Consider the following 24,497-nt stretch of genomic DNA (forward strand, 5'->3'; position numbering starts at 1 on the left):
TGCAGGGTGCAGGAAGGGGCTTGTCAGCCTTTGGTCCCATTTGTTTTCCTGCTACCAAATTGTTTTAAACCCTTTCCCTTTTGCCACTTGTTTTTTGGACTATTTTTAGGATTCACTGTGTAATCTGCTGTGAAGACAGATATTGCCCGGTCTTATCCTATAAGATACTGTACCAATCAGAATACTAGTTAAATGGAGCAACAGTAGAATATTGCAGTACAGAGGGGTCTGGGTGTTTTTTAAAAAGTTACCCTGCAGGTAATTACAAAGGCAAATAAAATGTTGGCCAAGGGGATTGATTGTAAATGTGGGAAGTCTTGCTACAACTGTACAGGGTATTGTTGAGACTTCACCTAGAATATTGTGTACTGTTAAGGTCCCCTTGTTAAAGGAAGGAAATGCTTGCATGGGAAGCAGTTCAGGGAAGGTTTCCTAAGCCAATTCCTGCAATTAAGGTGTTGTTTTGGGATAATGGTTGAGCAGAGTAGGTTTATAACTCATTGGAGTTTTGAAGAATGAGACACAATCTTATTGAAACATACAGGGGGCTTGACAAGGTTCGGAACATGATTCCCCTCTTTGAGGAATCTAGAACTAGGGAGCACAATTAAAAACATTGCAGAACCCCATTTAAGGAGGAATTTCTTCTGAGGTTTGTTAGTCTTTATATTCTTTCCCAGAGAGCAGTGGAGACTGGGTTACTGAATATATTCAATGTTGTAGGAACTTAACATGCTCATAACCAATTGATTGAAAATGGCCACGGGGGCTTTACGGAATTCAACTAATTTAAACTTTTAAAAATAATTTAGGTCAATCAGTGGTTTGGGTTGAATGCTGATGGGCCTTAAATTCTAGAGCAATTGACTAAATTTGAACCTGCTTAACCTGAATTTTAAAGTAATTGTTGCATCAGTATAATAAATAGAATAGGCTTGAATTAACTAAACTAATAATATACATGATGGAATAGATTTGTTGGGCATTAATTCAGTAACAAAGAATGGCTGATTTGGTTTCTTGCATTGGTTGATGTTGAACATCAGTTCTGAGTAGTTTGAGGATGCTATATGTGTTATCCTCAACATAGTGTGCATATTTTATTTCGAGCAGTGGGAGGAGGGGGTGCGGAACGAAGAAAAAGCAGATCTGCTCTTTAGTGTGATCTGCAGCATAAAATTGAAAATGCCTTTTCTAAAATAAATGTAGATCCTTTTTTTTCATATTTCACATTTTTGTCTCTATGCAAACACCCTCCTTTTGTTCCCTCCCCTGCATCTGCTCTTTTTAGGATTGCTACAATTTCCAATTTTGTTGCAATCTCTTTCCAGCTAGTGTCTCAGATTTTCCCTCAGTTCTGATCAAAAGCCAAATGTTCTCAAAACATTTACTCTTTTCTCTCCCTACAGATTTTGCCAGACCTGCCTTTTTGTAAATGATGGAGGTGCTTGGGGAGTCGAGCCACTTGCAAGAACCCCCCCCACCACTCTGACTTTGACTCCTGTGTAGCCACGGCAGTTGTGACTTGTCTGACTGAGTTTCTGGTCAATGGGGACAATTTGAATGTTGATTGGGGTGGACCTGGGTCTTGGTGATTACAATCTTGGTGATTGTAATGTTGGGTATGAATGAGGTGGTTAGGCCTTCATCGTCTACAAAAGTTCCTCCTTTCCTAAATTTTACTTTTAACAGCTTAACCATGTTATGTTACAGTCGCCTCGGTCCCCTCCCACAACTCCTTTACCGATACATTGATGACTCTTTTGGTGCTGCTTCATGCTCTCGTCCGGACCTGGAAAAATTCATCAACTTCGCTTCCAGTTTCTACCCCATCATCACTTTCACCTGGTCCATATCAGACACTTCCCTTCCCTGATAGACTATCTACTAATATCCACTACAAGCCTACTGACTCCCACAGCTATCTGGACTACAACTCTTCGCACCCTACACCCTGTAAGGACTCCATCCTTTTCTCTCAACTCCTTCGCCTCCGTCGCATTTGTTCAGATGATGCCACTTTCCAAAATGTTGCTTCGAAAATGTGTTCCTTCTTCCTCAACTGTGATTTCCCACCTACAGTTGTTGATGGGGCCCTCAAACAATGTGCGGTCCATCTCCCGCGCCACTACCCTCCGTCCCAGAACAAGGATAGAATCCCCCTCGTTCTCACATTTCATCCCACCAGCCTCCGTATGCCAAGCATAATCCTCTGCCATTTTCGCCAACTCCAGTATGATGCCACCACCAAACACATCTTCCCTTCACTCCCTCTGTCAACATTCTGCAGAGACCGTTCCCTCTGATAATTTAGTCCACTCCTCCACCATACCCAATACCTCTCCCATCACCCATGGCACCTTCCCATGCAATCGCCAAAGGTGTTAACACCTACCCCTTTACCTCTTCATGCTTAACAGCCCAGGCCCAAAACACACATTCCAGGTTAAGCAGTGTTTCACTTGCTTCTCTTCCAATTTGGTCTATTGCATTTGCTGCTCCCATTGTGGTCGTCTCAATATCGGAGAGACCAAACGCAGACTTGGTGATTGCTTTGCTGAGCATCTCCAGTCTGTGCGCACTCAGGATCATAACCTTCCCGTTGCTTGCCATTTTAACACAAGACCTTGCTCCCATGCCCACATGTCTGTCCTTGGCCTGCTGCAATGTTCCAGTGAAGTGCAATGCAAACTGGAGGAACAACATCTCGTCTTTCAGTTAGGCACACTCCAGCCTTCTGGTCTCAACATCGAACTCAACAACTTCAGATTATTAACTCCACCCCACCTCGACCCATTTGTTTTCAACCCATTTTCATTTTAACTGTCCTTTTTACCATTTATTTCTTAATATAGATTAACCCCCCCACCCCAACCCCAACCATCTTATCCACCTTTCCTTACCCTTTCTCAACTTTACTTCCCCCTTTCCCCTCCCTCTACATCTGTCAGAGTTTACCCTCTGATGGCAATTTCTGAGTTTGGCCTTTCACATATTTTGTTCTCTGGGGACTGTGATTAGCACCTGGTTTCCCTGGGTTTCTGTGGCTATGACTCATCTTCCATTCTCACTCCACAGTATAAATATTTCCCACTTTCTCTGTTAGCTTTGACAAAGAGTCATTGGACTCTAAACGTTAGCTCGTCTTTCTCCCTGCAGATGCTGCCAGACGTGCTGTAATTTTCCAGCATTTTCTTTTTGTTTTGTTACAGCTTTGCATTTAATAAGCAACATCTTGTGCCTTGATTGCTCATATTTGCTTTGTATCTCACATAATCCCTATAGTGTAGACATTGGCCATTTGGCTCATTAGGCCTGCACTGACCTTCTGATGGAGGGACCTTACTTGGCCTATGACCCAAACCTATCCAAGTAACCCCACCTAACAGTTTGCTTGCTGAGGGGCATAGCTAACCCACCTAAACTATACATCTTTGGACTGTGGGAGGAAATTGGAGTAGCCAGGGAAAATGTGCAAACTCCACCTTCACCCAAGGCAGAATCAAACCCAGATCCCTGGTGCGGTGAGGCAGCAGTGCTAGCTAACCACTGCCACCTTACTGCCTTCTTGCAAATTAATTCAAAACCAAGCAGTCTTGCATTTGTATAGCACTGTTCACAACCTCAGCTGTCTCAAAATACTTCACAATCAACCTTTTGAAATGTGATTGCTACTGTTCTGTGGTTTGTGCAGAGCAGGCTCCCACAATAAGCCAATAATCTTGTGCCACAATAGCAAAATGCTTTTCATGCTGCGACTCTGAAATAAAACTCAGCATCGTCATAAAGCCACGCCCTACAGGTTTGCACTGACAAAATAATTGCATTAAATCTATACTAATCCCACTTTTACAGCATTTACCCCAAAGCCTTGAATGTGCTTCCAGTGCTCACCCACCTAGTTTATAACGGTTGAGGTTTCCTATTACTGCCAGACTCCTACCCTCAGGGTGAAAACATCTTTAAAATGTGCGCCCCCTTGTTACTGCAGGTCAGAGAGGTCTGGCGTGGGGGAGAGGGACGGAATGGCTACGAAAGAGAGAAAAGAGCTAACGTTTCGAGCCCGATGACTCCAATAGCTGTTTTGAGTCCAATCTGCAGCCAGCGCCCCTCCCGCACCTGACTGGGGAGGAGCTGCAGCTGCTTGGACACGGTGTGTCATATGATGCCCGGCGATTGGTCCGGTTCGTCCGTGAGGGGCCTGTGGGCGGATTCCCATTGGTCAGAAGTAGGGGGCGTGGCCCTTTCTAGTGACGCCTTAAATGCGGGACTGACATGCAAAAGGACCAATGAGCGGGCAGCACGTCGAAAGATTATCCAATGGGCGGCGGCAAGAGGCGGGTGTTGGTGGCCGGCCCGCGCCCCCTCCCCCTGGTGACTTCTCTCGGCTCAGTGAGGGGATGCGGTGGCTCCAGTCCTAGAATGCAATGGCGCTCGATAGTGCTGGGCCTCCTGCTGCTGCGGCTGGGCCTCCACCTCACCCTCTGGCTCCTCTTCGGCTTCGGGCCCAGTTTGGGAATCTATCAGAACTTGATGCCCTTCCGGCTCGGCTTGAGTGTGGTCCGACAGGCCGAGGCTCCGGCCCAGGCCCGGGCTGCAAAGAAGCCGTCCTGGTTCGACCAGACCTGGGCCAAGCGGCAGAGGGCGGGCGGCGAGCCGCTGGTGTGTAAGAGGCGACCGCCCGCGCCCTCCGGGCCCAGCCGCCCCGGCCCCGGGTACAATTTCCTGGACAGTTTCGGCGAGTACAGCCGCAAGTACAGCGCCTTCCCCGAGCTGCAGCGCCGCCGCATGAAGGAGGCCGCCCTGCGAATGTTCTACTTCGGCTACGAGAACTACATGGAGCACGCCTTTCCACAGGATGAACTCAACCCCATCGACTGCCAGGGTCGCGGGCCCGACCGGGACAATCCGTGAGTGTAGGAGGGGGCGGAACAGTTGAGGGTTGGAGAAGGGTTAGGGCGGAGGGCATCGAGCAGGTGAGGGATGGAGAAGATTTAGGGTGACGGGCAGAGAACGGCGAGTAGTGGAGAGGGTTTGGGGCTAGGAGCAGAGGACAGCGGGGGTGGCGAGGGGCAGAGGACAGCGAGGGGTGGAGAGGGTTTGGGGCGAGGGGCAGAGGACAGCGAGGGGTGGAGAGGGTTTGGGGCGAGGGGCAGAGGACAGCGAGGGCTGGAGAGGGGTTGGGGGCGAGGGGCAGAGGACAGTGAGGGTTTGGGGCGAGGGACTGAGGGGTGGAGAGGGCGAGGGGCAGGGGAGAGCGAGGGGTTGGGGCGAGGGGCAGAGGACAGAGGGTTTGAGGCGAGGGGTAGAGAGGGCTTGAGCTTGGACTAGGGGCAGAGGATGGTGAGGGCTGGAGAGGGTTTGGGGTGAGATGCAAAGGACAGAGGGGTTTGGGGCAGAGAGCGTTTGGGCGAGGGGCAGAGAGGGTTTGGGCGAGGGGCAGAGGACGGCGAGGGGTGGAGAGGGCTTGGGGTGAGGTGCAGAGGACAGCGAGGGGTGGAGAGGGCTTGGAGCGTTGTGCAGAGGACGGAGAGGGGTGGAGAGGGTTTGGGACGTGGGGCAGAGGGATGGAGAGGGTTTGGGGCGAGGGGCAGAGAACAGTGTGGGGTGGAGAGGGTTTGGGGCGAGGGGCAGAGGACAGTGAGGGGTGGAGAGGGTTTGGGGCGAGGGGCAGAGGACAGCGAGGGGTGGAGAGGGTTTGGGGCGAGGGGCAGAGGATGGCAAGGGTGGAGAGGGTTTGGGACGAGGGGTAGAGGACAGCGAGGGCTGGAGAGGGGTTGGGGGCGAGGGGCAGAGGACAGTGAGGGGTTGGGGCGAGGGACAGAGGACTGAGGGGTGGAGAGGGCGAGGGGTTGGGGCAGAGGACAGAGGGTTTGAGGCGAGGGGTAGAGAGGGCTTGGACTAGGGGCAGAGGACGGTGAGGGCTGGAGAGGGTTTGGGGTGAGATGTAAAGGACAGAGGGGTTTGGGGCAGAGAGGGTTTGGGCGAGGGGTGGAGAGGGTTTAGGGTGAGGTGCAGAGGACGGCGAGGGGTGGAGAGGGCTTGGGGTGAGGTGCAGAGGACAGCGAGGGGTGGAGAGGGCTTGGAGCGTTGTGCAGAGGACGGAGAGGACTTGGGGCTTTGTGCAGAGGACGGCGAGGGGTGGAGAGGGTTTGGGACGTGGGGCAGAGTGATGGAGGGGGTTTGGGGCGAGGAGCAGAGGACGGCGAGGGGCAGAGAACAGTGTGGGGTGGAGAGGGTTTGAGCGAGGGGCAGAGGACAGTGAGGGGTGGAGAGGGTTTGAGGGGCAGAGGACAGCGAGGGGTGGAGAGGGTTTGGGGCGAGGGGTAGAGGATGGCAAGGGTTGGAGAGGGTTTGGGGCGAGGGGCAGAGGATTGCAAGGGGTGGAGAAGGTTTGGGGCAGAGGGCAGCGAGGGGTGGAGAGGGTTTAGGTGAGGGGAAAAGGGTGGGGAGGATTTAGGGTGAGGAGTGGAAAAGGTTTAGGGTGAGGTGTAGAGGGTGGAGTGGGTAAGAGGCAGGGGTTGGTCAGGATTAGGATCAGTGGGCAGAGAGGAAGATGGCGACGAAGGGGATGAGGGTAGTGGGGGACGGAGGGTGGTAGTGACTGGAGGAGGATGAAGGGGATGAGGGCAGAGGAGGGGGTGACTAATGAAGGGGCAGAGGGTAGAAGGGACAAAGTGAGGAGGACCGCGGAGTGGGGTGTGAGGGTTAGATGAGCGGAGAGGAAACGGAAGGCAAGGGGTAGAAGATAAAAGAGGAGCAAGGTGATGGAATCGGGGTGGAGAATGAGGAGACAAAATAGTGAAGAGGGTGGATGTTGAGTGACTTTGGATCTTGTTCCACCTCGACAGTGGAATTTACGACCTATTGATGCAACTTTTTACTTTCGCTGAAACTTTTCAGTGAGTTGCATCTTGATTGGAATGGGAATTTTTTTTACCCCAATCCTTTTTTATCTTTTTGATATTTTGTCATTAAGTTTCATGATTCTTGTATGTTTCCTGCTATCTGTGTCAAAAGACGTTTGCAAGAACTGAGTTCATAGCCAGAGGCAGAAAATCTTTTCACCCATACTAACGCTAATAACAGTACTCATCCTGAAAAATGTCAGGAATCGGTGTCTGAAGGAGGAGGGTTGTATGGCAGGACTGCACCTCGATATTAACTTGCCTTTTCTTCTTTTGGACACTGATGTTTCTGCTGTGTATTTCCAACACTTTACCCAGCTTTGGTTTCAGAAGAGCAGAAATTCATACCAGAGCTGTTGGTTGGCAATTCATTTCAGCTGTAGGTTTGTAGAAAATGCGCAACAACCTGTTAACTATGCTGTCGGCAACAAAACTCTATTTCGCCAAAGTTCAATAGGCAGTTAGTGCTGATGTAGTCTCTTTGGTGGTAAGTAAAACCAACATTCAGTTTTGTTTGGGTGAACACATCAGATACTTGCCACATGACTTGAATCAGGCAAATGAAAAACCACCGCACGCATTATGTTCAGTTTACTAATGTAAATCGGGAGACATGACCTCATTACAAAAGTGATGATGCGTGAACAAGGATTTATAGCAATTATTTCATGTCAAAACCTTGCGTGTTAACATATAGAAATGTCAGATCTTCAAAAATAATTTTTACACAGCTCTTCTGATTGGCAAAACCTAGGCATGTCCGAATTGTAAAAAAGTGAAGGAATCATGTATTTTGGATAGCTGAAATCAACAGTAAACATTTGTTTTGTTGAACATCTTTGTCCTTGTTTCTGTGGATGCCTCCTTCTGCTTTCTGTTAATTGTTAAACAGATCAGTTCTCCCTTTGATTGCAACAACATAAAAATAGAATTACAATAGAAAACATGTTAGTTTTTCAGTGTGTTTGCAAATATAAGATAAAAATTGCATGTCACAAATTAATTGAATATGGCTTAAAATTTGAGGTGTTCCGACTAATACATTTTAAAATATTCATTTACGGGATATGGGTGTCGCTGGTTCAGTCAGCATTTATTGCCCATCCCTAACTGCCCTTCAGAAGGTGGTGGCGAGCTGCTTTCTTGAACCGCTGCTGTTTGAGTTGTAGGTACACCCACGGTGCTGTTAGGGAGGCAGCGACAGTGAAGGAACGGGGATATATTTCCAAGTCGGGTGGTGAGTAATTTGGAGGGGAACCTCCAGATGGTGGGGTTCCCAGGTATCTGCTCTTGTCCTTCTAGATGGTCGTGGGTTTGGAAGTGCTGGCTGTGGAATCTTTGCAAGTTACTGCAGCGCAGCTTGTAGATGGTACACATGGCTGCCACTGTTTGTTGGGGGGATTAAATATTTGTGGAAGGGCTAGCAATCAAGTGGGCTGCGTTGTCCTGAATGTTATTGGAGCTGCACTCACCCAGACAAGTGGAGAGTATTCCATTACACTCCTGACTTGTAGATGGTGGACAAGCTTTGGGGAGGTCATGAGTTGAGTTACTCGCCGTAGGATTCCTTGCTTTTGGCCTGCTCTGGTAGCCACCGTATTAATATTGCTTGTTCAGTTTCTCGTCAATGGTGACTCCCAGAATGTTGATTGAGGGGATTCAGTGATGCTGATGCCATTGAATATTAAGGAGTGATGGTTAGATTCTCTTTTGTAGGAGAAGGTCATTGCCTGGCACTTGTTTGGCGCAAATGTAACTTGTCAACCCAAGCCTGAATATTGTCCAGGTCTTCTTGCATTGGACATGGACTGCTTCATTACCTGAAGAGTAGTGAATGGTGCTCAACATGCATTACATCTGTTTAATTTTGGCTTTTATTAAAGAGGAAAATTTAATTTTGTTGAACTTAAATTGTATTCAACAAATTACATTGTAAAAGTAACTCCTGTCTTTACCCCATCATCAGCAAAATTAGGGTAAAATCTTTTTTGTAACATCCCATACATGGGTATTTGATCTGTCATGAGTACCTTTAAGAAATGAGTGTGTATATAAATATCTGGAGTGAGTACCTTTAAGAAATGAGTGTCTATTACTGCAGTGATGTTAGAGTAGGTGGAGCTGGGCTGTCTCAGCGTTTTACTTTCATTTTAGACTGTTTGCTGCAGAGTGTGTTTTAGTTTTGTTTTCAGTGTTGGAGCTGAAGACAGACCAAGCAGATGTACCGTTGATGTCTCTGCCATCAAAAGACTATCTCTTGATCATTTGGTGAATTCAGAATTATAAATGTTTTCAGTAGTGACTTTAACCTGATGTGCTTCTGATAAAGGTTTTGTTTTTAAGTTGCATGGATGTTAAAAGGAAAGCTTAAATGTTTACTTAGTGTTGTAGTCTATGGGGGTTGTATTTGAATTAATGGTTGCTAAAATGTTCACTGTTTTAAAAAGGTTAACTTGTTCATAGAATAAACATTGTTTTGCTTTAAAAAATGCTTTTCCATTTCTGCTGTACAACGCCTGTAGATTGGGCTGTGTCCTCCCCATACCACAATCTATTAAAAGTTGTGGGTCAGGTGAAATCCATGATACACTTTGAGGTTCTCTGAAACCTGGCCCGTACCAGATCTAACAGCTGTTCACAGTTAGCGAAACAGAACAAGATGCAGAGACCGTTTTCAGTTGTTTTTGCTGATGTGGCTGTTAAACAGTGTTTAAAGTGGGCTAGACAGCTGGTTTGTAATGCAGAACAAGGCCAGCAGCGCAGGTTCAATTTCTGTACCGGCTGAGAATTCTGAATTCTCCCTCTGTGTACCCGATCAGGTGTTGGAATGTGGCGACTAGGGGCTTTCACAGTAACTTCATACTTGTGACAAAAGATTATTATTATTATTATTGACAACACCATTCTCCTCTGCCTAAAACGTGCTGTGAAAAATGTTTATGGCTTGAGATCAACATATTTTTAATCAGTAAGGGAATCAAGGATTATGTGGATAAGGCCTCATAGTGGAGTTGAGGATCAGATCAGTCATACACCCATTGAATGGTGGAGCAGACACGATGGGCCAAACGGTCTACTTCTATGTAATATAACGTAAAATGGTGGAAACATTCCGGTCATGGTGGAAATGAACCATTAACACTTAAGGTTGATGTACTTTTTGTCAAAATTGGAGAAGAAAGATTTTAAGAACATAAGAAATAGGAGCAAAAGTAGGCAATTAACTGGCTTCGGCATTCAATATTCCATTCAAATTTAGTTTTATGGCTGATCTGTTTGCTCCATTTAACTCCACTTACCTTACTGCCACTTTCCTACCTGTCCCGATAACTTCTGATTCCTTTGTAGATCAAAACTCTGTCTAACCTGGGACTTCTGGTGGCGGCTATGAGGGAGTAAGTCGCACATTTGGTGGCTCTTGTCCGGTCAGACTTTTTTGTACTTGCGAGCGCTGGATCTGAAGGCATAGGCACTCGGGCACTGACTCCAGATATAGGTGTATGGAATTAAGAAGCAGAAAGAATTGTAAACAGTTGGAAGAAGTGGGCAAACAAGGGCAGTGTAGAAGCTTCTGCTAAGGACAATATGGCCGATGGCCAGACCCCAGTGCAGACAGCCCAGCCAACCACGGAGCATCTGCTGAAGGTCATCCAAGAGGGCTTCACCATGCTGAAACGGGACAGTTTAGACCCGATCCAGAAATCAATCGAGCGCCTGGAGCACAGGCTGGATGCCCAGGATCAGACGGTCCAGAAGCTGGGGAAGGTGCTGGAGGAGCAGGAGGATCACCAAACGGTGGTAGAGGTGGAGATGGGGAGGCTGAAAGACCGACAAAAAAGGCTTCTGGTAAAGGTGGAGGACCTGGAAAATGGGTCCCATTGGCAGAATTTGAGAATCGTTGGTCTCCCAGAGGGGGCTGAGGGAGAGGATGCTGCTGCGTATGTGGCAGACATGTTCCAGAAGCTGTTGGGGAATGATGTCTTTTTTCGCCCGTTGGAGGTGGACCGGGCGCACAGAGCGCTGCCGAGGCAGCCGCGAGTTTCCCCCCCCCCGAGCAGTGGTGGTCAGGTTCCACAGGTCCCTGGACAAGGAGTGGGTGCTTCAGTGGGCCAAGCTCACGCGGAGCTGCAGTTGGAACAATGTCTTGCGCATCTACCAGGACCTGAGCATGGAGGTGGCCAGAAGGAGGGCAGGCTACAGGCAAGTAAGAGATTCTGTTTAAGAAGCAGGTGAAGTTTGGGCTTTTATAACCGGCGCGCCTCTGGGTCACACATGAGGGATGGCATCATTACTTTGAAGACTCTAGGACGCGATGGACTTCGCCAAGAGAGAAGGGCTGGTGCCAAACTGAGGACTTTTGAACTTAAGTTTAAAAAGTTACTACTTGTGCCGTGTTTTTTTTTCTTCTGTATTCGAGTTTTCGTTGGAAAAGAGGGAAGTTAAGGTATTTGGTGCTGGGGGCTTTTTGTGTTCTGATCGGGGTGGTTGGAAGTGCCTAGTACTTATTTTGTATTTCTTGATTTGCACTAGCGTCGGGTTTTCTTTGTTCCTTTTTTTTTCCAGAGCAATTGCTCGAAGGTGACTGGCTTGGGGAAGTGGTGTTGATGAGCGGGGGGGATGGGTCAGAGGGAACAATAGGTGGGAGACTTGTTGGTGCCGGAGTGGAGTCACCAGACTAGCTGGGTGAGTTGGTCTACGGAAGCCAGGTGGGAGGTGTGTACATAGCTAGTATAAGGCAGGGATTAGGTTGCAGGGTGTTGTTGGGGGGGGGGGGGGGGGGGGGGGGGGGGTAGGTGGAGAAGGGGGGGGGGTGGTTGATCTGCTGCCGAGGGAGGGACTTGGTATTGGTAACATGGAGGTCAGAGGTCGAGGCTGCCAGGGGAGGGGCGGCCCCAAGAAAGGAGATTAGCCACGTTTTCCACTCTGGGCTGGACGCTAAAACCGGGGGGGGGGGGGGGGGGGGGGGGGGTGATTTTTGTTAACAAACGGGTGCAATTCTAGGTGGGTAGCACAATCTTGGATGGGGGAGGCAGATTTGTCACGGTGAGTGGTAAGCTCGAGAGGATGAAGGTTAGTTTTGGTCAATGTATATGCCCCAAATTGGGATGATGTTGATTTTATTAAGAGACTGCTGGGGAAGATACCTGACCTGGACTCTGGATTATGGGAGGTGATTTTAACACAGTCCTTGACCCCGGCCTAGACCGGTCGTGTTCAAAAACGGGAAGGTGCAGGCAGTGGCAAAAGAACTAAGGGGGTTCATGGAGCAAATCGGGGGGGGGGGGGGGGGGTTGACCCATGGTGGGCTAGTCCGCCGATGGGGAAGGAGTTTTTGTTCTATTCACATGTTCATAAGGTGTATTGCCGAATTGATTTTGTTCATCATGAGCAGGGGCAGCAGGGTAGCATGGTGGTTAGCATAAGTGCTTCACAGCTCCAGGGTCCCAGGTTCGATTCCCGGCTGGGTCACTGTCTGTGTGGAGTCTGCACGTCCTCCCCCTGTGTGCGTGGGTTTCCTCCGGGTGCTCCGGTTTCCTCCCACAGTCCAAAGATGTGCAGGTTAGGTGGATTGGCCATGCTAAATTGCCCGTAGTGTCCTAATAAAAGTAAGGTTAAGGGGGGGGGGGTTGTTGGGTTATGGGTATAGGGTGGATACGTGGGTTTGAGTGGGGTGATCATGGCTCGGCACAACATTGAGGGCCGAAGGGCCTGTTCTGTGCTGTACTGTTCTATGTTCTATTTGCTGGCAATCGCTATTTCGGACCATGCTCCACACTGGATTGATCTGCAGGTCTGTAAGGAAAGCTTCAATGGCTGGTTTAGCTCACTGGGCTAAATCGCTGGCTTTTCAAGCAGGCCAGCAGCACGGTTCGATTCCCGTACCAGCCTCCTTGACAGGCGCCGGAATGTGGCGACTAGGGGCTTTTCACAGTGACTTCATTGAAGCCTACTCGTGACAATAAGCGATTTTTCATTCATTTCAGCGCCCTCAATGGAGGCTAGAGGTCGGTCTGTTGGCGGACGAGGCGGTGTGTGAGAGGGTGAGGAAATGTATGAAAAACTGCCTGCAGGTCAATGACATGAGAAGTCTCGGCTGCGGTGCTCTTGGAGGCGCTGAAGGCAGTGGTGAGAGGAGCTGATCTCGATTCAAGCACATGGGGACAGGGGGGACAGGGCAGAAACAGACCGACTGGTGAAGGAGATTTTACAGATAGACAGGAGATATGCGGAGACCCCGAGGGTAGATCTTTTAAGGGAACGACGGAGGCTACAGACTTGAGTTTGGGGTGTTGTCCACAGGTAAGGCTGTGGTGCAGCTTAGGAAGGTGAGGGGTGCGATTTTATGAGCTTGGGGAGAAAGCCAGTAGAATGCTGGCACAGCAACTGAGGAAGAGGGAGGCAGCCAGGGAAATAGGGAAGGTAGTAGACGGCGGGGGAAACTTGGTAGGGGACCTGGCAGGGCTGAACAAGGTGTTCAGGGACTTCCATAGTCAGCTTTTCACCTCGGAACCCCCTGCGGGGCCGCAGGGGATGAGACACTTTCTGGATGGACTGACCTTCCCAAAAGTGGGTAAGGGGTTGGTAGACAGGCTGGGGGCCCCGTTTAGAACCAAAGAAATATTAGGGGGCTGAAGGACCATGCAATCGGGTAAAGCCCTGGGGCCGGATGGGTATCCGGTGGAGTTTTATAAAAAGTTCTCTGAGATAGTGGGGCCGGTGCTGGTTAGGGTTTTTAATGAGGCAAGAGACAGAGGGGTTTTACCCCCGACGATGTCACAGGCCACCACCTGCCTGATATTGAAGCGGGATGAAGACCCGGAGGCATGTGGGTTCTGTAGGCCGATCTCTCTGCTCAATGTAGATGTAAAAATACTGGCCAAGCTCTTGGCTGCTAGGATTGAGGACTGTGTGCCGGACGTTATTATGGAAGATCAAACTGGGTTCGTCAAGGGCAGGCAGTTGGTGGCCAACCTAAGACGTCTGCTGAATGTGATCATGATGCCCCTGGAGAGTAGGGAGGTAGTTTTGGCAATGGGTGCCGAGAAGACTTTCGACCAGGTTGAGGGGGACTATTTATGGGAGGTGCTGGGACGATTTGGGTTCGGGGAGGGCTTTTGTACCAGGCATTAGTTTGGTCCCCAATTTGTGACAATCACCGTTTGCCCCGGGGAATATGGACGGTGGGTTCCGAACATGGCGGAGGGCTGGGATTGAGAGGACGGGGGATCTGTTCTTGGAAGGGAGCTTCCCGAGCACGAGGGCGGTAGAGGAGAAATTTGGGCTGGTGAGAGGGGATGATTTCAGGTACTTGCAGGTGCAGGACTTTCTACGCCGACAGATTCCATCCTTCCCACGCCTGCCACTTAGGGGGATCCAGGACAGGATAGTGTTTAGTGGATGGGTGGGGGAGGGGAAGGTCTCACATATACAAAGAACTTGTGCGGGCAGAGGAGACGCAGACTATGGAGCTGAAGCTTAAGTGCGAAGAGGAAGAAGGTGAGATAGAAGAGGGCTTATGGGCGGAGGCGTTGAGCAGGGTTACAACATGCGCTAGTCTCAGCCTGATCCAATTCAAGGTCGCCCACTGGGCCCACATGACAGTGGCTCGGATGAGTAAATTCTTTGGACTGGAGGACAGGTGCGCCAGATGTGCGGGAGGACCAGCGAATCATGTCCGCATGTTCTGGGCATGTTCAAAACTCTGGGTACTGGCATGGATTCGCGGATGTCATGTCCCGGGTACTGAAAACAAGGGTGGTGATGAGTCCAGAGGTGGCAATTTGTGGGGTTTCGGAGGACCTGGGAGTCCAGGAGGAGAGAGAGGCTGACATTTTGGCCTTTGCTTCCCTGGTAGCCCGGCGACGAATTCTGCTGGCATGGAGGGACTTAAAGCCCCCGAAGTCGGAGGCCTGGCTATCGGATATGGCCAGCTTTCTCGGTTTGGAGAAAATTAAGTTCGCTGTGAAAGGGTCACTGTCAGGGTTTGCCCGGAAGTGGCAACCATTTATCGACATCTTCACGGAAAATTAATCGTCAGTGGCGGGGGGCAGTGTTAGGGCAACGTGGATTAGGGAGTAGTTAGGTGGGTCCTTGTAGGAGGGGAGCTGATTGTTTTGTGTTGTTTTTACTGTTGTCGCCGCCGCCGCCAAAATGCCTCAACAACATTGTTTATCAAAAAAATATCTGTCTAACCTAACCTTGAATACATTCAATGACCCAGCCTCCACTGCTCCCTGTGAATAAATGGCCTGCAGAAATCCTTCATCTCCGTCTCCAATGGGGCAATCCTAGTTTTGAAACTTTGTTTTCTAATTCTGGAGTTTCCCCATCCTCTCGACAACTACCCTGTCAAACCTCTTCAGAATCTTACATTTCAATAATATCGTCTCTTGTTCTTAACCCCAATGAATATGGACCCAACCTGTCAGCCTTCCCTCGTAAAACAGCACCTTCATCCCAAGACTAAGCCTAGTGAGCCTTTTCTTAATTAAATCCAATGCAAGGACATCCCTCAAGTAAGGAGACCAAAACTGTGCATATTACTCTATACATGTAGTTTTACCAGTGTTATTATAACAAGACTTTCCTACTTATATATTCCACACCCCTTGCAACAAAGACCAACGTCCCATTACTGTCTGTACCTGCAGTCTTCTACGCTTCAAGTACAGGGGCCCCACATTTATTTTGATTTACGACTTCATTCAGTTCTCTCCATTAAGCACAACTATTGCTGATTTGCAAAATGTTATCAAATGTTTCTGGATCGGTGAATGTCTATTTAAAAATATAAATATGACTTTGAACACTTCTCTGGTAACTGTTTCTGTCTAACAACAAACTGCAGATTGAATTTCATAGAATCATGTGTTCTTTGGCAAAAAGGCTGTGGAGCATCCCTGATTTCCTTGATGGTGCATGTCACCATGGATCAGAAAATAATGCAAGTGTTTTAGAGGTGCAGCAGCCATTACAGCAGTTTGATGCATAACAAAAATAGGAAATGATGGAAATATTCAGATTAGGCAGCATCTGTGGAGATAATGAATGAGTCAATATTTCAAGTCTGGACCCTTAAACAAAACAGCATTTTGACATTATGCACACCTGTCTTGTTTAACTAATTTGTTTTTTTCCACAGAAGCTGTCTGAATTTCTTCATGGTTCTGGAATTTTCTGTGCTTGTTTAAAATTTCCAGCAGCTGCATCTTTTTGCTTTTCAGTATCTGTGCACCATTTACTGATTTCACTTCTTAAACCCATTTAAAGCTGGAATGTAGCTAGAGCATAATCATGGCCATGGACTAGATGGAGTATTTTGAAAACCTAATTTGATATTGTCATGTGTTACCAAAAAAAACTGAAATGTTTCAGACAGCTACGGTGAAAATCTCTGCAAGATTGTTTAAGGGTATGTTGCAGAAATAGTGTTATCACTTGACTTAATTGCAGCTTCTGAATAGTCTGCTTGGAGCTGTGTGCACAATATAGATTTAAATAGGCTCCAAAGATATATTTTTTTAAAAAAAGGAAGTTTAAAAAATGCCCCCCCCCTCCCAAACAGCGCTCTATGTGGAATTTTATACAGTAAATTAGGGTGATTTCTATAAATGGGAACTTAATTTTCATGTCCTCTTTTTGGTTCGAGTATCGTCACAGTTATACATGGCACTCCATTTTTTTTGTGTCTAAATACACAAGTTCCTTAATTTGAATTACAATGCAGATCCTTGTATGAATACTTGTCAAAAAAGCTACTCATTATGCTTTTTAACATCAATTATGATAGTTTCAGGCATTTCATCTTAACCATAGGAAATAGAGGCGTAAGCCATTCTACCCTTAGGGGTGTAGTCCACTATTCAATAAGATCATGGCTGATTGTCTAGTTGAGCTCTGCTGTACTGACTTTGGTGTCTGATAGTAACTATTAATGAAAGAAAATTAACTTCTTCCTCCTCCTCCCACCCCTGAAGTATTCGTGCTGACACTAGTGTATATTTAGATTTTGAAAAATGGTATTCATGTAATCATGTAATAGAGCTTGAGCTCCATTCAGTTAGTTTGCAGTACCAGACCCCGCACAAGTAACACAAAGTTTGTGGCAGAAGTTCTTACTTATTGATGACTAACTCCATTCCTAATCCCAATCATAAACAAATTGGGTTAATTTTGCTTTTGGAACAGATAATTGATTTTGTTTTCCTTCTAGTTCAAACATAAACATTAATGATGTCCTTGGGAATTATTCTTTAACACTGATCGATGCACTTGATACACTAGTGGTGAGTAACAGATGTTGAGTAACTGCTTTGCTCGGTGGGAATTTACATTCTTTTATTGTGAGTTCACTTTTGGAGCCTTGTACTTCTTTTGTGTAGAAAGATCTTTTATAACCTGTTTTAGCTACATGGGGTAATTTGGAAGTTTGTATCTTCTGATTTGGATTTGAATCTTCTGAAATTCATTGTATTATCCTGATTTTTTTCATCTTCTGACTTTTAGTTCTGGTTGCACATATCCATTGCACATTAAGGGCAGCAGGGTAGCATGGTGGTTAGCATAAATGCTTCACAGCTCCAGGGTCCCAGTTTCGATTCCCGGCTGGGTCACTGTCTGTGTGGAGTCTGCACGTCCTCCCCCTGTGTGCGTGGGTTTCCTCCGGGTGCTCCGGTTTCCCCCCACAGTCCAAAGATGTGCGGGTTAGGTGGATTGGCCATGCTAAATTGCCCGTAGTGTCCTAATAAAAGTAAGGTTAAGGGGGGGTTGTTGGGTTACGGGTATAGGGTGGATACGTGGGTTTGAGTAGGGTGATCATGGCTCGGCACAACATTGAGGGCCGAAGGGCCTGTTCTGTGCTGTACTGTTCTATGTTCTATATCCCTGGTGTCACAATATTTGATCATTAAATAAGATGATGCGGATCATACTCTGTTTCTCTGTGATCATGAAATTCTGAACAAAGGAAAGCTGAGTTTGATAGCCCAACATATAGTCGGCTAGTAATGTCTCCAGTTAGAATTGACACTGACCTAAAAATTGTCGTGGTAAACAATTTTGAGTTCATGTCTCAACGGTAATGATAGTCATAGAATTTTACAGCACAGAAAGAGGCCGTCGGCCCATCATGTCTACTCCAGCACCTATCCTAATCCCATTTTCCAGCACTTGGTCTGTAGCCTTGTATGCAATGGTTTTCAAGTGCCCATCTAAATGCTGCTTAAACGTTATAAGGGTTCCTGCCTCCATTGACCCCCCCCCCCCCCCCCCCCCCCCCCCCCCCCACCCACCCTCTGCGAGAAAATATTTTTCCTCAAATCCCCTCACAATCTTCTGGCTCCTGTTTTAAATCTTTGCCCCCTGGTTATTGATCCCTCTATTAAGGGGAAACATTCCTTTCTATCTACCCTATCTGTGTCCCTCATAATTTTGTACATCTCAATCAGGTGCCCCCCCATGGCCTTCCTGTCCCAAGGAAATCAATCCCAATCTACCCAGCTAGTGTATGATAAAACGGCAATTTGCAATGAAGAAGAGGTGCATCTTGAGTTCCAGTAACCCAGAAACCACCGAGTGATTTGCAACACTCTCATTAGCCACGCAAAATGAAAATCTTTCTCTGCTCTGTTGAAGTTGTGTAAAATGTCATTTTGATTTGCACCACGTGGGAATTAATGTTTCCATGCCATTTAAGGCTGAAGGTTCATGCCATAAATCACACCTGTCACGCCATGTCACTCAATCTTGGGAGGCTCAGACAGAGAAGAAATATAGCTGTTCCGTTCTCCAGCACCTGATGATTTGTTCGTAGAATTTTTAAACTTAATCTTTCTTGGCAGTATTTGTGTGCTAGTCTTTGCCATCCACATTCCTATTTGCGACAGGAGGCAGTCATTTTCAGGATGCAAAGCTGATTTGACACACACATATAAATTAGATTTCTTTCAGAAAATAACTTTAGGTTGTAGAATATGAATGTTTGTGCATTTCACAAACCTACCCTTCCATTTACTCATTACCATCTCAAGGGCCAATCCAACAATATCCAAACTTAACGGGTGACAGTGTCCTCTTCTGTTTTTTTCTTAATTTTCATTTCTGCCCCTCTTAATCCAATCTTTCTTTTTCCCTTTTTCTTCCCTCTTGTTTTTCCCTGTCCTTAAATTTCATTGAGAGATAATTGCATCAGATACCCCAGATACATCGAGGTGTATCAGCTTTGTATTATAACTGAGAATTGATATGATCTTTAGGGTGAAGTAAAAGTCCGATTCACGGTGTTTGCTGTCGATTGAACTGCTCCAGCTAAGATGGTCCAAATTAACAGGAAATCCTTTGGTTTTTAGATTCAGTTATCACTATTTCCATTAATTGCAAATATTAAGTAGTATTAAGATATGCAGTATCTCTTAGATGTTATGCGGTGGTGGATGAAGTGTATGCGCTGTGGGGAATGACATAAATTTGAGACAGACTGGTATTACCAGTAGGTGGTTTCCTGTTTGTCTTTTTTTAATGTTCATGTGTTTTAAGCAAACTAGAACTCCGTTTAAACAAAAAACTATTACATCAAAAGGTTAGTCTTTTCATAACTGCTGATGTGCTTGGTGTTTTTACGTCTAGCCAATTGAATTGTGCCACAAGTGTGCTTTCCTATGTTACATGTAACAATTGGTGCTTGATGAGGTAAAGGCCACTTTGATAATGAAGAGTACAAGTTGATTTTAATTTCCTGCTTGACCACTTCATTTCTGCAGCTGGTCTCATAGACCAGCTCGGAGGCATTGGAAGTCCCAGCATAAGCTTAGCAGTAAATTCTTTCTCATAGGGTACAGGTCCAATTTAAAGCTTTCATAGTATTCTCTGTTTGTCTCTTGTATTCCAGTAGAGGCAATGACACTTGGATCTTTTGAGACACTTTTTATGACTTACTGACATATATTGTGGCATTATATGCAGTGTCATGAAGTGTTAAAATGAAGATTTTATTGTCGCCATGCCTCATTCTGCATTGCTTTAGATCTTGACTGCATGTCACATTGCCAGCCTTGCAGCAGATCTTGGTTTACAGCTAATTCCATAGATCCATAGAATGTGTATAATGCAGAAGGAAGCCATTTGGCCCACTGCTGTGAAGGAGAACCCAACCCAGGCCCAGCCCTGCAATCCCACCTAACCTGCACATCTTTGGACTGTGGAAGGAAATCTGAGCCCCCAAAGGGAACCCATGGCAGACACGGGGAGAATATACAAACTCCGCACAGACAGTCACCCAAGTCCGGAATTGAATCCGCGTCCCTGGCGCTGAGGCACTGTGCCACCGTGCTGCCTGATCCTTGCAATTAAACACTAACAATTATTTTGGAGTCGTCATGTCACAATCCCATTTATCTGCATATTAATTGGGTAACAATGAATCCCTTATTTACCATTCTTGACATTAAAAATGCTGTAATATTGTGCTAAAAGTTGATAAATTGTTTTGAAATTTACTATAGTCTCCCTTGTGCAGAGTGAATGTAATGTTGCAGGAAATAAGGTTTTCTTTGAAATAAAATGTCTTGATGAAATGATTTTGAAGTTTTTGTGTATTTGGAGGGAGAGGTTGAGGAGGAACCTCAGGAGTGCTTAAAGGTGGAGAAATAATAATTGAAGTCCTGGTCTTGCAAAAGCGAAGTTCTAATGTTTGATATAAATAGGTGATATTAATTTCAACTTTCCGTGATTTGACTATACAATTTAAGGTGTAGAAACCTGTGCAGATGTGGAATACCAATAAAATACATAAGAATATACACCCAGAGAGTGCTAGTTGGATATCATTGTTACGAAAAGCCGTGTAAGTGATATGTTTTTATAGATATATGTGTGTGTATATATGGGGCCACAGTACTGTAGTCCTATACAAATTCAACCATGTGCAAATCTTCCCCAAACACACATGTAGCAATCCCTGATCACCTGCCAATTTACATTAAACAGTATGTAAGTAGATTATTGGTGATTAATAATGCAGTTGTGATATTTTGTTGTGCTCTGTCAGAATTGAGAACTTCTAAGCACCAAACAGGTGTAAAACCATGAAATCATAGGGTATAGTTACACTACTGTTGCTGAATTGCCACAAAGATGTTTATCCTTTTGTGGTAAGGAAAAAATGACTTGGCGGCACTTATCCTTTGTAACGAGCTAGTGGCAAACTTGTAGTTCTGTCAGCTGCAGTTAGAATCATACGACGCGCAACTTGCTTAATGCCCGCAGCTGCACGTACCTAGTTTTGCATGACTTCTGCAAAACTGAATTTGTTGGCTTCACAGTGGAAACAAAAATGGACAAAGTACCAGGAGGATACTGGTCCCTGAGGCAGACTGGTAAAGTCCAGAGTTGACCTTGAATCACCTGGATGGACTCTTCCAGCAGTTGGATTGGATATGTCATTCAATTTTGATGTGTTGGCTTTAAAAAGTAGTTGTGTTCCCTGGATGTGCTGAAAGCACTTCAAGTTTACCATCTGGGAGTATAGCTCTGGGTTTACATGGGAGCAAAAAGCACGGAGCACTCCTGGTTTAGAAGTAGGAAGTAGGAGAACTGGTGCTGCCAGATTAGATTCTGTAAAGATCAATGATAAAAGATTTAATATGTTATGCAAACTTCACTAAAATTGCACCAGTATCTTTTAAAACTTAGCAGGCAGACACAGCAGCAGTGTAGATGCTCTAGGTGCAGATCTGCAGTCCAAATGGGGGAAGGGCCCAGAGAAGCTGGTCTATCACATTGACAGCTGCAAACAGCTTATTTCTGTTGCTACAATCCCAGCTCGTACCAGTCAAGTCTGATCCCAGAGTGAAACCTGGTTTAGTGGACCAAAAAAAAAATTTTTTTTACAAAATTGTGGAGGACAGTTACTGAACATATTCACTAGAAATGTGCCAGTGCACTTTTAACACTTAGAATAAAAAGTTTATTGCACAAGAAAAATCAACTGTATTGCATTAGGCAAAAGGGTAGAAGAAATTCAATACAATAGCCAGAGAATAAATCAACCTTTCGCTGTTCTTTTTATCCCAGCAATACTCTGCGAGATGCAAAAAAACAGTGAAGATTTGCCACTGTCTCAATGCTGAGGCTTAGGCTGGCGTGGTTCTGTTTCAAACAATTTTCCTTGATGGACCTCTGAACATTCACTGGATGCTGCTCCTCATCTCTCCCCAAGGCAAACACACTCGCCTCACTATTAGTTTAACTTCACAGCAAACATATGAGTTCCCTAAACTCAGTTCCGCTGCAGTCTGCAGGATTGTTTTTTGACTGTTTGACTTTCTGCTTGTGCACTCTTGTAGCCACACACTGACTGTAAAGCCTTTTTCTCTTTTTCTATATCTCTGGATCCCTGTTTTCAACAGCTCAAGTTTTTCTACTACAGTGAACTACTAACACCTTGGTAGCTCATCTCTTCACTTCAGTTGTAAAAGCTCACTAAAAATGCATGTATACAAACAGGGCCCCAGATGTTGGCACCCAACTGACGACAAAAAAACTAAATGAAACTACACCCAGGATTCATCTTTCTTAGTATATTAATACAAAATATTTTTTATACTCAAAAGCTATACATTGTTCCTAATACTATGGCAATGGTAACTGATTTTGGAAATTTTGATTGGAGTCATGGACTTATTCTGAAGTAACCGTATTTTGACAGAAGGTTCTTTTGTGGTTTAGTAGACTTCAGTTTGAGCAGCTTCATTTAGAACGAGATGCTGGTTAAAAGGTTTCTTTCGTGTAAATTATACTCAAGTTATGAAAAATGCAAGCATTGCGTTTTGTTGTTACTGTGGGAAATTGCCAATAATGTATTTACGGTTTTTTATTTTTCCAGGTAAGGGACAATTTTTAGCATGGCCAGTCCACCTATCCTGCACATCTTTTGATTGTGGGGATGAGTCTCGCAGACACGGGGAAAATGTGCAAACTCAACACTGACAGTGGCCTGGGGCCGGGATCGAACCTGGGTCTTGGCGCCATGAGGCTTGAGTGCTAACTGCTGCTTCCGTAATGTAGTTGAGAATAGAACATACTCATCTTTGTTTCCTTTGAATTCTGCAGCATTCGGGTAGAGTTTTGTTGTGTAAGTATGCAGATTCAGGACAGCACGGTGGTGCAGTGGTTAGCACTGCTGCCTCACAGTGCCGAGGTCGCAGGTTCGATCCCGGCCCTGGGTCACTGTCCGTGTGGAGTTTGCACATTCTCCCCGTGTTTGCGTGGGTCTCGCCCCCACAACCCAAAGATGTGCAGGGTAAGTTGATTGGGAACGCTAAATTTTTCATTAATTGGAATAAATGAATTGGGTACTCTAAATTTATTTTTAAAAATGCAGATTCAATAGCAAGTTTTTCCTGGATTGTAGGTGATGATCAGATCATTTTTATAATTAACTGCCATTGTAATTTTAAGATGTCATCACTTAAATTACAAGACTGATGCATGTTGAGGCAGTTAGATGATAAATGATGGCAGCCATAAACCAATGTTTTACTGTTTGAATATCAGTGTTCGCACCATTGGAACTTCCCAACATGGCATTTCTCAACTAGACTGTGCAGTTTCTAAAAAACTGAGCTTTCCCATTTAACTTGGTAAAATTACAATCTTGTTTCTTGCAGTTGACATTTTCAGTTATCCAGGTGTTTGCTTACAAATGCCATGTGATAGAGCTGAGCTGGTTGTTCAAATGGTGTAGAAATTCAGTGATGAATGCTTGATTCTTAATATTGATGTGTGGTTAAGGTTATTTTTATATAACATGCAAAATTTGTGGCTGCACTGATTTTGAAATGGTGTAAAGATCCAGCTTTAGTGGGCCCACTGCCTGACCCTACAGCCATAGTGCACAGAGGGGCTGGAAATGTCGTAAAACCCACTGGGCTATGTGTTTGGCACGTATGAGCATTGTTAATATTGACTTATTTAAATGTAAGTAACATGCAATATTGGAAGAAACCGAAGTTGTTTTGCACGTTATGCAATGTCAATGTTGAATAGTCAGGTGATGTACTTTATTCATAAAATTTATAATTTACATTTTTAGAGGCTGAAACAGCGTTGCAGAGTCAGCTGTAAGACAGACTTGCTTGACTAATGCACATCGGGTTTTTACAGCAAACTCCGCTTTAGTGGTCGGGCATCTTTTTTTTAAAGAAACAAATATTTCCATAATCCCTGTAGCCGGGAGCTTGTTCCCTCCAAAAGGCTGTGGAAGTTGGGTGAATTGAAATTTATGACTTGAGATTGTTACATTTTTAGTACGGATAGTTATGAATGTGGAGCAAAGGCAAATTACTGGAGTTGGGGAAAACATTTTTACAATTTGCCATGGTGGAAAGTTGAACTGACAGCATAGTGAATTTGATAGCATTGGCTGAACTAAGGGAAGTGAAGTGAGAAAGATAGATGCACGTAATGGATACAGCTGTTTGAAATTAGGTTAGTGCCAAAATGCAGGAAAATGCAAAAGCAATTCATTGGAATATTGCTTTCCATGGTCTGCTTTCTATGACGTATCTAATTTTTATATCTGGAGAAATATTG

The 24,497-nt window shown here is 45.7% G+C and overlaps 1 protein-coding gene across 1 annotated transcript in view; it reads left to right on the plus strand.

The window, feature by feature from the left end:
- Nucleotides 1–4,366: 4,366 nt before the first annotated feature.
- edem1 (ER degradation enhancer, mannosidase alpha-like 1) overlaps nt 4,367–24,497 on the plus strand; it is a 43,800-nt gene continuing 23,669 nt past the window's right edge. Inside the window, exons 1-2 of the mRNA XM_038810759.1 lie at nt 4,367–4,910; nt 17,122–17,194. Coding sequence (XP_038666687.1) covers nt 4,423–4,910; nt 17,122–17,194 — 561 coding nt within the window. The 5' untranslated portion in view covers nt 4,367–4,422. The remainder of the gene's footprint in view (nt 4,911–17,121; nt 17,195–24,497) is intronic.

This window comes from Scyliorhinus canicula, chromosome 11, assembly GCF_902713615.1.
Source record: "Scyliorhinus canicula chromosome 11, sScyCan1.1, whole genome shotgun sequence".
In the NCBI taxonomy this organism is placed as follows: domain Eukaryota; kingdom Metazoa; phylum Chordata; class Chondrichthyes; order Carcharhiniformes; family Scyliorhinidae; genus Scyliorhinus; species Scyliorhinus canicula.